The 12,416-nt window shown below is 42.6% G+C and overlaps 1 protein-coding gene across 1 annotated transcript in view; it reads left to right on the forward strand.

Moving 5' to 3' along the window:
• The window catches only part of LOC129826101 (spermatid perinuclear RNA-binding protein-like), a 51,020-nt gene that overhangs the window by 16,250 nt on the left and 22,354 nt on the right, over nucleotides 1-12,416 (forward strand). The window contains exons 6-11 of the mRNA XM_055886424.1: nucleotides 5,177-5,271; nucleotides 5,469-5,564; nucleotides 7,750-7,861; nucleotides 8,012-8,109; nucleotides 11,804-11,906; nucleotides 12,000-12,083. Of these exons, the coding sequence (XP_055742399.1) occupies nucleotides 5,177-5,271; nucleotides 5,469-5,564; nucleotides 7,750-7,861; nucleotides 8,012-8,109; nucleotides 11,804-11,906; nucleotides 12,000-12,083 (588 nt within the window). The remainder of the gene's footprint in view (nucleotides 1-5,176; nucleotides 5,272-5,468; nucleotides 5,565-7,749; nucleotides 7,862-8,011; nucleotides 8,110-11,803; nucleotides 11,907-11,999; nucleotides 12,084-12,416) is intronic.

Genomic DNA, 12,416 nt, shown 5'->3' on the forward strand with positions numbered 1-12,416 from the left:
GAAGTGCTTATGCTGTGCTTAAAAAAAAAAAAAAAGGGAATGAAAATAAAATGTTTTCAAGGATGGGAAGAGCAGCAATTCTGTAAAACCTGTTGTAGTGTGTCAACCCCACTAGGGGAGACCGGAAAGTAAAACCTATTGTAGTGTGTCAACCCCACTAGGGGAGACCGGAAAGTAAAACCTAATTGTAGTGTGTCAACCCCACTAGGGGAGACCGGAAAGTAAAACCTATTGTAGTGTGTCAACCCCACTAGGGGAGACCGGAAAGTAAAACCTATTGTAGTGTGTCAACCCCACTAGGGGAGACCGGAAAGAAAATCTTTTCAGCGTTCTGTACAAAAGGTCCTCGCAGCATAAATGTTGCATTGAGTGTTAGTTTTGAAACACTAGGGCTTTCCGAGTGGCGCAGCGGACTAAGGCACTGCATCGCAGTGACCCGGGTTTTAATCCCAGGCTGTGTCATAGCCGGCCGTGACCGGGAGACCCATGAGGCGGCGCACAATTGGCCCAGCATCGTCTGGGTTAGGGGAGGGTTTGGCCGGCCTGGATTTCCTTGTCCCATCGCGCTCTAGCGACTCCTTGTGGCGACTCCTTGTGGCGGGACGCCTGCAAGCTGACTTCTGTCGCCAGCTGGGCGGTGTTTCCGCCGACACATTTGGGGATAAGCGTGCAGTGTGTCAAGAAGCAGTGCGGCTTGGCAGGGTCGGGTTTCGGAGGACGCATTGCTCTCGGCCTTCGCCTCTCCCAAGTCCATGGGGAAGTTGCAGCGATGGGACAAGACTGTAACTAACAATTTGATATCACGAAATTGGGGTAAAAGTTAAAAAAACTTTGAAACACTGGAGCAGATGAATGCTAGGAGAGAAAGATTTTGCCCTCAGCCTCTAAATATTCCACACAGCACAAGCAAGAAGTTTCATTTTAATTGTGTAATCAACACAATATGTCACTTCAGCAGAAGCTCTCAAGCAACCTCTAGTTCTGGGGAACAACATGAGTAGAACACTGACTATACTGAAGTTTGTTCTATCCATAGAATCATGATTCTATTTCTTACCACAGCATCCTCAACCCTGAGGAAGACACATTGCCCTGAAACTGTTCTCTCCATAGAATGTTTGGGAGTATTATATAGTTTGCAAATGTCTTTATTTTACCACAGCACCCCAGCGCAGTGTTTGTGGATTATCAGACCTGGGAGCGCCGGGCTGGAGCCAGCATAGCGACGAGGCCCAGTGCAGGACGCCCGGTTACAAGGGGCTCCCCCTATAAAACCACTCTCTGCCTAGCCCTAGACATCGCTCCTATTCCCCACTCTGTTCAATGTACTTATCTTCTCTGGGTTACTCTACACCAGGGCTGTTCAATTCCGGTCCTAGAGGGCCAAAACCCTTCTGTTTTTTGTTTCTACTTCGTAGGTTAATTGCACTCACCAGCTGTCCCAGGTCTGAATTATTAGAAGGAGAGGATGAAAACTAGAAGTGTTTTCGCCCACTAGGGCCGACATTGAATAGCCCTGCTGTACACCATGAAATTCTGGTCAATGTCCAATTGAGAGCCGACCGACAGGCAACTGGTATCCAACTGCCTTCTTGATTGCCGATATTCAACATATTTGATAGTTTTTCTTTGCCCATTGATATTCGACGACTCTAACTTTACTGTTGATTTGCTCAGAATGACATCCAATAACTTCATGTTTTAAAGCCAGTTTTATTTGTATAAATTATGGATTCCCATTAGCTGCTGCCAAGATATTAATACGTGTTATTCATTTTTGTAGTTTTGTGGTCACTAATCAAAGTCTAAGCTGATGATGTCAGAGAGCTCTAATTGTGGTTGTCTTTTTGGAATGAGTTCCTTATGATTGATGGCTTCGTCATGACCTGCAGCTGGTGGAAACTGGGGAGACAATTCTGCATAGGAAGGGCTCTTAAGGCTCCATTCGCCTGGTTTTTCATTTTTTTATGCGAGGGCTTGAAAATTTCACCAATCACTGAACTATTTCTGCATAAAACAGTCAAATCATTGCAATATTATCGCATGAAACTGAGACGCATCACAGCAGTACAAAAAGAGGGCTCGCAATTTTAACCAATCACCGCATAATATGGTTCATTCAAGCCACATGCCAACAAACGGTTTTCCCTCGTCAGTGCATTTTCACGACAAATTGGACAAAATCATTGCATGTTGCCTTACAGAATGCTGGAATTGCTGCAGCAAAATCAATCATTTTTACCTGTAAATATCACAGAAAATCCCTGCGAAATCCTTGAGGGACTGAGATATATAGTGGGAAGAAAAAGTATGTGAACCCTTTAGAATTACCTGGATTTCTGCATAAATTGGTCATGACAAAAGACAGTCTGTTTAAACTAATAACACACTAAATATGATCATTTCTCATGTCTTTATTGAACACTGTGTAAACATTCACAGTGCAGGTTGGAAAAAGTATGTGAACCCTTGGATTTAATAACAGGTTGACTCTCCTTTGGCAGCAATAACCTCAACCAAATGTTTTCTATAGTTGCGGATCAGACCTGCACAACGGTCAGGAGGAATTTTGGACTATTCCTCTTTACAAAACTATTTCAGTTCCATATTATTCTTGGGATGTCTGGTGTGAATCGCACTCTTGAGCTCATTCCACAGCATCTCAATCGGGTTGAGGTCAGGACTGACTGGGCCACTCCAGAAGGCGTATTTTCTTCTGTTGAGCTTCAATTGGCAAACAGACAGCCTTACATTCTCCTGCGAAATGTTTCGTTTTTCCATCTGATAGCAAGCTATCCAGAGCCGTGAGGCAGCAAAACAGCCCCAAACCATGATGCTCCCTCCACCATACTGTACAGTTGGGATGAGGTTTTGATGTTGGTGTGCTGTACCTTCAGACATAGTGTTGTGTGTTCTTTCCAAACAACACAACTTTAGTTTCATCTGAATATTTTGCCAGTAGCGTTCTGGAACATCCAGATGCCCTTTTGCAAACTTCCGACCTGCAGTGGCTTCTTCCATGGTGTCCTCCCATGAACAGTATTCTTGTTTAGTGTTTTACGTTTTGTAGACTCATCAGAGATGTTAGCATCTTCCAGAGATTTCTGTAAGTCTTTTGCTGACACTAGCATTCTTCTTAACCTAACTGAGCATTCTGCGCTGGGCTCTTGCAGTAATCTTTGCAGGATGGCCACTCCAAGGGAGAGTAGCAACGGTGCTGGAATTTCACTATTTCAATTTCATAGACAATTTGTCTTAACGTGGACTGACTTTTTTAGAGATACTTTTGCAACCCTTTCCATCTTTATGCAAGGCAACAATTCTTAATCTTAGGTCTTCTGAGATCTCGTTTGTTCGAGGCATGGTTCACATCAGGCAATGCTTCGTGTGAATGGCAAACTCAAATTTTGTGAGTTTTTAAAAATGTAATAGGGCAGGGCAGCTCTCCCCAAATCTCATTGATTCGACTCCAGGTTAGTTGACTCCTGACTCCAATTAGCTTTTGGAGAAGTCATTAGCGTAGTGGTTCACATACTTTCCCCCAACCTACACTGTGAATGTTTAAATGATGTATTCAATATAGACAAGAAAAATGCAATAATTTGTGTGTTATTAGTTTAAGCACACTGTGTTTGTCTATTGTTGTGATTTAGATGAAGATCAGATCAAATTTGATGTAAAATTTATGCAGAAATCCATGTAAATCCAAAGGGTTCACATACTTTGTCTTGCCACTGTAGTGTATATTCTGTGCCTTTATGGTCCTATTAAAGTCTTTGCATTCCCTGGGCCAAGATCCTTAGCAGATGACTGTACTTTATTTTTCCCAGGTCTCCCCTGGGGCAGACCCCTCAGTCTAGCATTAGGAGGTGTGACATGGGTTGACCCATTCGCATCATTTTCTCACCCTGTTTGTGTTCCAACTCTTCCATAATGTCCAGCTTTCACAATGGTCTCTATGGCAAAGAGCTGCAAAACCACACACAGACTGCTCTTACAATCCCCTCCGTAAATACAGTATGCTGCTGGACATGGCTACTAACCTTACATTTGAAATGGCCAGTGTGACCACTAAATTCAAAAGCTAATGATCTTAGACCAAGAATTTGCAATTGAAGAAATCAGAAAATCTATTTTATTTCCAAACTCGCTCAATAAACCAAGCCAGGAATTAACATTTAAAACCTAAAAATAAGTGGATATGACTATCCAATTTGGTTAGTCGATGGTAATATAAATATTTGAGCAAAAAACCTGTCCCAACGGTTGGAGTCAATTATTCATCACATAATACAATTACCGATTCTAAAATAAGAGGTACTAGCGAATATAATTCATGCCAAAAAAGGCATTTGATTGTGCGGAGTGTGGTTATCTTTTTGTAACTTTGAAATAGCCATAATTGGTTGTGGTTCTAGCTGTAAGTCTATATACAGTAGATGTTGTAATTGAATGTTGGTGCCAATTTTCCACATGAACTATTTGGAGGGGATGAAGAGGATATCTCTCTTACTAAGCCCAGAGTTCTTTAGTCTCCGGTCTCTTTTCTCATCCCAGAGCAATCACCCCATAGCTAGCTGCTCCCGAGAATCTGAGCCTTCGCTTTCTTTCCATGGTGGCGTCCTCACTCTGATTTTTATGTTCTACTGTTCGTTTTTGTTTTCTCCCATGGCTCAGTTCCAGCCATGGCAGGGCAGGTTTTATCCAACAGTAAGCCAGTGTGGTTTAGTAACCATAAACATCTGATTGACCTGCAAGACAGAAAATACCAGCATGGCGTCCTACTACGATGCCTGACCAACAAATTTAATTATGACTCAATTACATTTTTTCAACTTCACAATAGCAATGCTTTCCCACTACTTCTCTAAACATCCTTGAGATCCTCAAGACAGTAGTTACAGAACTAATCTCCATACATTATCCCCTTCCATTCTCCCCATAAAAAAAATTATCAGACCAGTAGGACGCTAATTATAGCCAGCCACCCTACTTGCCTGTGTGTCTATGGGTACGTCCTAAATAGGCACCCTATTCCCTAAAGTGCACTCCTTTTGACCACCACCTGCATAGGGAATAGGGTACCATTTCAGATGCAGCCTGTGTCTGTTCTGCAGTCTGTCTGAAAGCCCCCTGGGCAATGCAATCTGTGTCCTCATCCTGCCTCTCTTTCCAGAGGAAGGTGTGGAGGTGGAGGGGCTTGATGAGGTGCTGGACGGGCGGTGGTGCCAGGCTGCCCTGGCAACGCTCAGACACACCAAATGGTTCCAGGTGGAACATCTTTTCTGATTTCACATACCTCATTCAGAACTGTTTGCTCCCTAGAGGGATATTTGGGGAACATTAAATGGCTTAATATCCTTTGTATGACTGAAGAATTGAGCAATACTGATGGTGGATTGTACATGTTTTTTATCATCACTGGGCTCTTTTTGTGAGTCTGTTCACATTGTCTGTTCACTTTGTAGGCCAGAGTGACCGATCTGAAGTCGTGTGTCATCGTCATGCGTGTTTTCAGAGACATGTGCAACAGACTAACTGTGTGGGAACCTCTCAAAGGATGGGTAAGTTGTCCAGGGAGAGGAGGAAGAGGTGTATGTTTGTATGCACATCATGTACAGTGCAGTCGGAAAGTATTCAGACCCCTTCCCTTTTTCCACATTTTGTTATGTTACATTCTTATTCTAAAATGGATTAAATAAAAACATTTAATATTTTTTTAAATAAAAAAACAAATACCTTATTTACATATGTATTCAGATGATTTGCTATGAAACTTGAAATTGAACTTAGGTGCATCCTGTCTCCATTGATCATCCTTGTGATGTTTCAACAACTTGATTTGAGTCCACCTGTGATAAATTCAATTGATTGGACATGATTTGGAAAGGCACACACCTGTCTATATAAAGTCCCACTGTAGACAGTGCATGGCAGAGTAAAAACCAAGCCCTGAGGTCGAAGGAATTTCTCGTGGGGCTCCAAGACAGGATTGTGGAGAGGCACATATCTCGGAAAGGGTACCAAAAAATGTCTGACTCATTGAACGTCCCCAAAAACACAGTGGCCTCCATCATTCTTAAATGGAAGAAGTTTGGAACCACCAAGACTCTTCCTAGAACAGTCCGCCCGGCCAAACTGAGCAATTGGGGGAGAAGGGCCTTGGTCAGGGAGGTGACCAAGAACACGACGGCCTGCTTGGAGTTTGCCAAAAGACACCTAAAGGACTCTCAAGCCATGAGAAACAAGATTCTGATGAAACCAAGATTGAACCCTTTGGCCTGAATGCCAACTGTCACGTCTGGAGGAAACCAGACACCATCCCTACAGTGAAGCATGGTGGCAGCATCATGCTGTGGGGATGTTTTTCAGCGGCAGGGACTGGGAAACTAGTCCGGATCAAGGGAAAGATGAACGGAGTAAAGTACAGAGAGATCCTTGATGAAAACCTGGTCCAGAGCACTCAAGACATCAGACTGGGGCGAAGATTTGCCTTCCAACAGGACAGCGACCCTAAGCACACAGCCAAGATACGCAGGAGTGGCTACGCGACAAGTCTCTGAATGTCCTTGAGTGGCCCAACCAGAGTCCGGACTTGAACCCGATCGAACATCTCTGGAGAAACCTGAAAATAGATTTGCAGCGACGCTCCTCATCCAACTTGAAAGAGCTTGAGGATCCGCAGAGAAGAATGGGAGTAACTCCCCAAATACAGGTGTGCCAAGCTTGTAGCGTCATTGACGCTAGGCTGTAATTGCTGCCAAAGGTGCTTCAACAAAGTACTGAGTGAAGGGTCTGAATACTTGTATGTGATATTTCAGATTTTATTTTTAATAAATTTGCAAAGCTTTCTAAAAACCTGTTTTTGCTTTGTCATTATGGGGTATTGTGTGTAGATTGATGAGGAAAAAAACGATTTAATCCATTTTAGAATAAGTCTTGCGTAACAAAATGTGGGAGAAATTCAAGGGGTTTGAATACTTTAGGAATGCACTGTATATTTGGTGCTGTACATGTTGAGTTAAGATATCCTCTGTGTGTGGTGTTGTCCCTCTCAAGGTAGCTTTATTCACATCAGGGGAATTTAGCAAAACAAGGTAGCTTTATTGACGTCGGGAATTTACCTGAGTGCGTGAGACGCTATTCTGTTCATGGTTGCTGCGTTTGCTTTAGGGGAACGTAGCAGGAGTGATACTTTGGTGCAACTCCATACGATTCAGGGTTGCTGCGTGATATGTGGCTCTGTTCACGGTGGAACTGAGCAGGACTTGGTGACTGGTGAAACTCCTTATGATTATTGCATTTTCTCTTTTGTGTGTTGCGCTTGCGTTCACTAGCGTCTATGAATCACATGATTATGCATAGTGTTGACGTCAAATGGAAAAATCACAGATTGTTCTTGATGTTGTGAGATTCTCTCCTGGTGTTTACAGAACTGGTGCTGTGAGATTAGGATATCAGGACCTGCTTAGACAAAGCAGTAAAGTAGAACAAAAGGGAGCAATGGGTTATAAAATATTGGAAAATGCAGTATTGCTGTTGTAATGAGTACATAATGCATGGGGTGCTAAGGCATACATGTATGAAAGCGTGTATTTGTATTGTAAATGTATGTAGTTCTGTCCTTTTGTGATTTACTTGACTATTAATGTTATTTAATGTTTTGTGTGGGCCCCGGGAAGAGTGGCTGCAGCTTTAGAAGTAGCTAATGGGGATCCTAATAAAATACTAAATACTCTCTCCCCCCAGCCCCTAGAGCTGATCTGTGAGAAGGCCATAGCCACCTGTGACCGGCCTCTGGGGCCCGGAGAGGCCCTGCGCAGGGTCATGGAGTGCATCGCCTCAGGGATCCTCCTCCCAGGTCAGTCACAGGGACTATGAGGTTTTCTATCCAGGTATCCCCTGGGAAAGTGGTCTGCTGACCTCAATGGGACTTACTGTGCCCATTCACTGGGGGTGGATGGGCTGAGTTAGCCCATACAATGTATGTGGATTTTTACTGCTGTTCCAGATGGGCCGGGAGTTCACGACCCCTGTGAGAAGGAGCCAACAGACACCTTGTCAGTGATCACAAGCCAACAGGCTCAGGCGATCACTCTCAATGCACAGGTGAGACACTTAAATACATCAGTTACATACCTATAATACATACAGTTGAAGTTGGAAGTTTACATACACTTAGGTAGGAGTCATTAAAACTCGTTTTTCAACCACTCCACAATTATTATTTTTTAAACCATAGTTTTGGCAAGTCAGTTAGGATATCTACTTTGTGCATGACACAAGTTATTTTTCCAACAATTGTTTACAGACAGATTATTTCACTTATAATTCACTGTATCACAATTCCATTGGGTCAGAAGTGTACATTCACTAAGTTGACTGTGGCTTTAAACAGCCCTGGAAAATTCCAGAAAATGTGTCATGTTCGCTGGAATAAATATCGAACCAAGGCTCAGCGGATGTTGAGTTCCACATAATTTAATAGAAAGTGAAATTTAGCAAAACAAGACAAGAAACAATAAACTAACAACGAACTGTGACCACAGAGGTGCTATGTGCACTAACTCAAAACAATATCCCATAAAACACAGGTGGAAAAAATGCTACTTAAATATGATTCCCAATTAGAGACAACGATAGCCAGCTGCCTCTAATTGGAAATCATACCAAACACCAACATAGAAAAACTAAACTAGAACCCCACATAGAAAATAATAACTAGAAAACCCCCCAGTCACACCCTGACCTACTATACCATAGAAAAACAAAGACTCTCTATGGTCAGGGCGTGACAAAATGTCATGGCTCTAGAAAGAAGCTTCTGATAGGCTAATTAACATAATTTGAGTCAATTGGAGGTGTACCTGTGGATGTATTTCAAGGCCTACCTTCAAACTCAATGCCTCTTTGCTTGACATCATGGGAAAATCAAAATAAATCAGCCAAGACCTCAGGAAAAAAATTGGGGACCTCCACAAGTCTGGTTCATCCTTGGGAGCAATTTCCAAATGCCTGAAGGTACCACGTTCATCTGTACGTTCATCTGTACAAACAAAGTATAAACACCATGGGACCACACAGCCGTCATACCGCTCAGGAAGGAGACGCATTTTGTCTCCTAGAGATGAACGTACTTTGGTGTGAAAAGTGCAAATCAATCCCAGAACAACAGCAAACGACCTTGTGAAGATGCTGGAGGAAACAGGTACAAAAGTATCTACATCCACAGTAAAACGAGTCCTATATCGACATAACCTGAAAGGCCGCTCAGCAAGGAATAAGCCACTGCTCCAAAACCGCCATTAAAAAGCCAGACTACGGTTTGCAACTGCACATGGGGACGGAGATTGTACTTTGGAGAAATGTTTTCTGATCTGATGAAACAAAAATAACTTTTTGGCCATAATGACCATCGTTCTATTTGGAGGAAAAAGGGGGACGCTTGCAAGCGGAAGAACACCATGCCAACCGTGAAGCACGGGGGTGGCAGATTCATGTTGTGGGGGTGCTTTGCTGCAGGAGGGACTGGTGCACTTCCCAAAATAGTTGGCATCATGAGGAATGAAAATTATGTGGATATATTGAAGCAACATCTCAACACATCAGTCAGGAAGTTAAAGCTTGGTCACAAATGGGTCTTCCAAATGGACAATGACCCCAAGCATACTTCCAAAGTTGTGGCAAAATGGATTAAGGAAAACAAAGTCAAGGTATTGGAGTGGCCATCACAAAGCCCTGACCTCAATCTCAAAGAAAATTTGTGTGCAGAACTGAAAAAGCTCTGTCAGGAGGAATGGGCCAAAATTCACCCAACTTTTTGTGGGAAGCTTGTGGAAGGCTACCTGAAACAATTTTAAAGGTAATGCTAGCAAATACTAATTGAGTGTATGTACATTTCAGACCCACTGGGAATGTGATGAAAGAAATAAAAAGCTGAAATAAATTATTCTCTCTACTCTTATTCTGACATTTCACATTCTTAAAATAAAGTGGTGATCCTAACTGACCTTAGACAGGGAATTTTTACTAGAATTAAATGTCAGGAATGGTGAAAAACTGAGTTTAAATGTATTTGGCTAAAGTTTATGTAAACTTCCGACTTCAACTCTATATTACATACCTACAATGCTGTAAAGTCAGACTTGTATACATCAGGAAAGAAATTACTCATGATGGAGGCCTAATTAGCCCACTAATGAGCGTGGGAAAGCATTCCCAGCGCACCAGCACTGCTTAGCGCTGCTTACACAAAAACACTTCTTGACTGCCCTGTCCCTGAGCAGAATGCAATGTAATACTATAGGGAGGGTAGAGGAAGGTGAGGAGGATCTCTCGGTTCTGTTCTGTCCATGCACTGTACAGTGTAAGTCAAGGTTGTTGCAATTGTGTATATGTTCCCAATGTAACAGCTCTTTCCAAGATCTCTTACTGAATAATGTGGTGATTGAGAAAGTTAAAACTGCTGGGGGTAAGCCTAGATAGCAAGCTGTAATGATCAAAACGTGTTGACTCTATGGTTGTTAAAATGGGAAGAGGTCAAATCAAATTTTATTTGTCACATGCGCCAAATAAAAGTGTAGACCTTACCGTGAAATACTTAGTTACAAGCCCTTAACCAACAATGCAGTTCAAGAAATAGAGTTAAGAAAATTCATTATATAAACTAAAGTAAAACATTAATTAAAAAGTAACACAATAACGAGGCTATATACAGGGGGTACCGGTACCGAGTCAGTGTGCAGGGGTACAGATTAGTTGAGGTAATTTGTACATGTAGGTAGGGGTAAAGTGACTATGCATAGATAATAAACAGGGAGTAGCAGCAGCGTAAAAGCAAAGGGGGGGGGGGGGTCGTCAATGTAAATAGTCCGGTTGGCCATTTTATGAATTGTTCAGCAGTCTTATGGCTTGGGGGTAGGAGCCTTTTAGTCCTAGACTTGGCGCTGCGGTAGCTCTTGCCGTACGGTAGCAGAGAGAACAGTCTATGACTTGGGTGACTGGAGTCTTTAATGGTTTTTTGGGCCTTCCTCTGACACCTCTTAGTATATAGGTCCTGGATGGCAGAAAGCTTGGCTCCAGTGATGTACTGGGCCGTACACACTCCTCTGTAGCCAGATACCGAGCAGTTACCATACCAGGCGGTGATGCAATTGGTCAGGATGCTCTTGATAGTGCTGCTGTAGAACTTTTTGAGGATCTGGGGACCTATGCCAAATCTACTGAACTGGTACTGAAGCAGTTTGCACACAGTTCAGATACTCATCGGTACCTCACAAGACATGCAGCCAGAGGTCTCTTCACATTCCCCAGGTCCAGAACAGAGGCTGGGAAATGCACAGTATTAAGAGGCATTTTAAAATATTTTTTGTATTGTATTATTAATTGTAGTGTTATGTATTTTGTTTGTTTTGTTTCCTATTTGGACTCTAGGAAAAGCTAATTGGGGATCCTAATAAAATAGTAAAATACTAATCAAATCAAATAAATTAATGGGGTAGTGCTAGATTTTGGCATAGCAATGCTACTGTACCTGTACAATTCCAGTCATTGCGCTAACGCATGCTATTATTTGCTTGTGAAAGTACTGCTAACTTCCTTCATATAGACTTAAATAGCAGAATCTCGCAGTATAATATTAAATACATGCTATTGATCGATAGTTCTATATTTAATTCACCCATTGATTACGTTCTAGTAGGTATTTCTAGCATGGCTCATTCCTATAGGGCTTGTGGTTGTTTTTGACTCTTGTTTTGTGCCCTCATTCTGTCTGGTTTCATACTGTGTCTGTCTGTTTCAGCATGCGCTACGCCTCCTAGCCTTTGGACAGCTTTATAAGGTCCTGAATATGAATCCTCTCACTCCAACCAAACCGTCACACAGAATCTCCGGGTTGGACAAAGGTGTGTGTGTGTGTGTGTGTGTGTGTGTGCGCATGCTCGAGATCTCAGGTTGTCTCTGCTCCTGAAGGTGAAACCATCATTTCTATTACACAGGAACCTGTCGTAAAAGGCAGCACGAAGACAGACACATTGACGACAGACAGCTCTTCAAGAGGATGAAACACAACATGATGAGAGGTCAGATTCACTGCTGCTCTGGCTAAATCCTTCCGCAGTGTAGGGAAATCCATTTCCTCTCCGTTCAGCCTAGAGAACTACTTGATGTAATGTAGATGCATAGACTTTCTGTAGATCAGCCTATGCCAATTGCCCATATAAGAACTCTATAATAGAATGCTGGTACATTAGAGGAATGTCAATACTCAAAAATAGCATTCTGAGTGGGGCATTCATCCCATACCATCTCTCATCTACCCCTTATGGCTAGTAAGGCTGTCTGTGTCACAGTAATTAAATTTCCCCTCACTGTGACTCCAATCCCACAGGACTTTGATCTTCCACAGTTCAAAG

This window comes from Salvelinus fontinalis, chromosome 28 (assembly GCF_029448725.1).
Source record: "Salvelinus fontinalis isolate EN_2023a chromosome 28, ASM2944872v1, whole genome shotgun sequence".
Taxonomy (NCBI): domain Eukaryota; kingdom Metazoa; phylum Chordata; class Actinopteri; order Salmoniformes; family Salmonidae; genus Salvelinus; species Salvelinus fontinalis.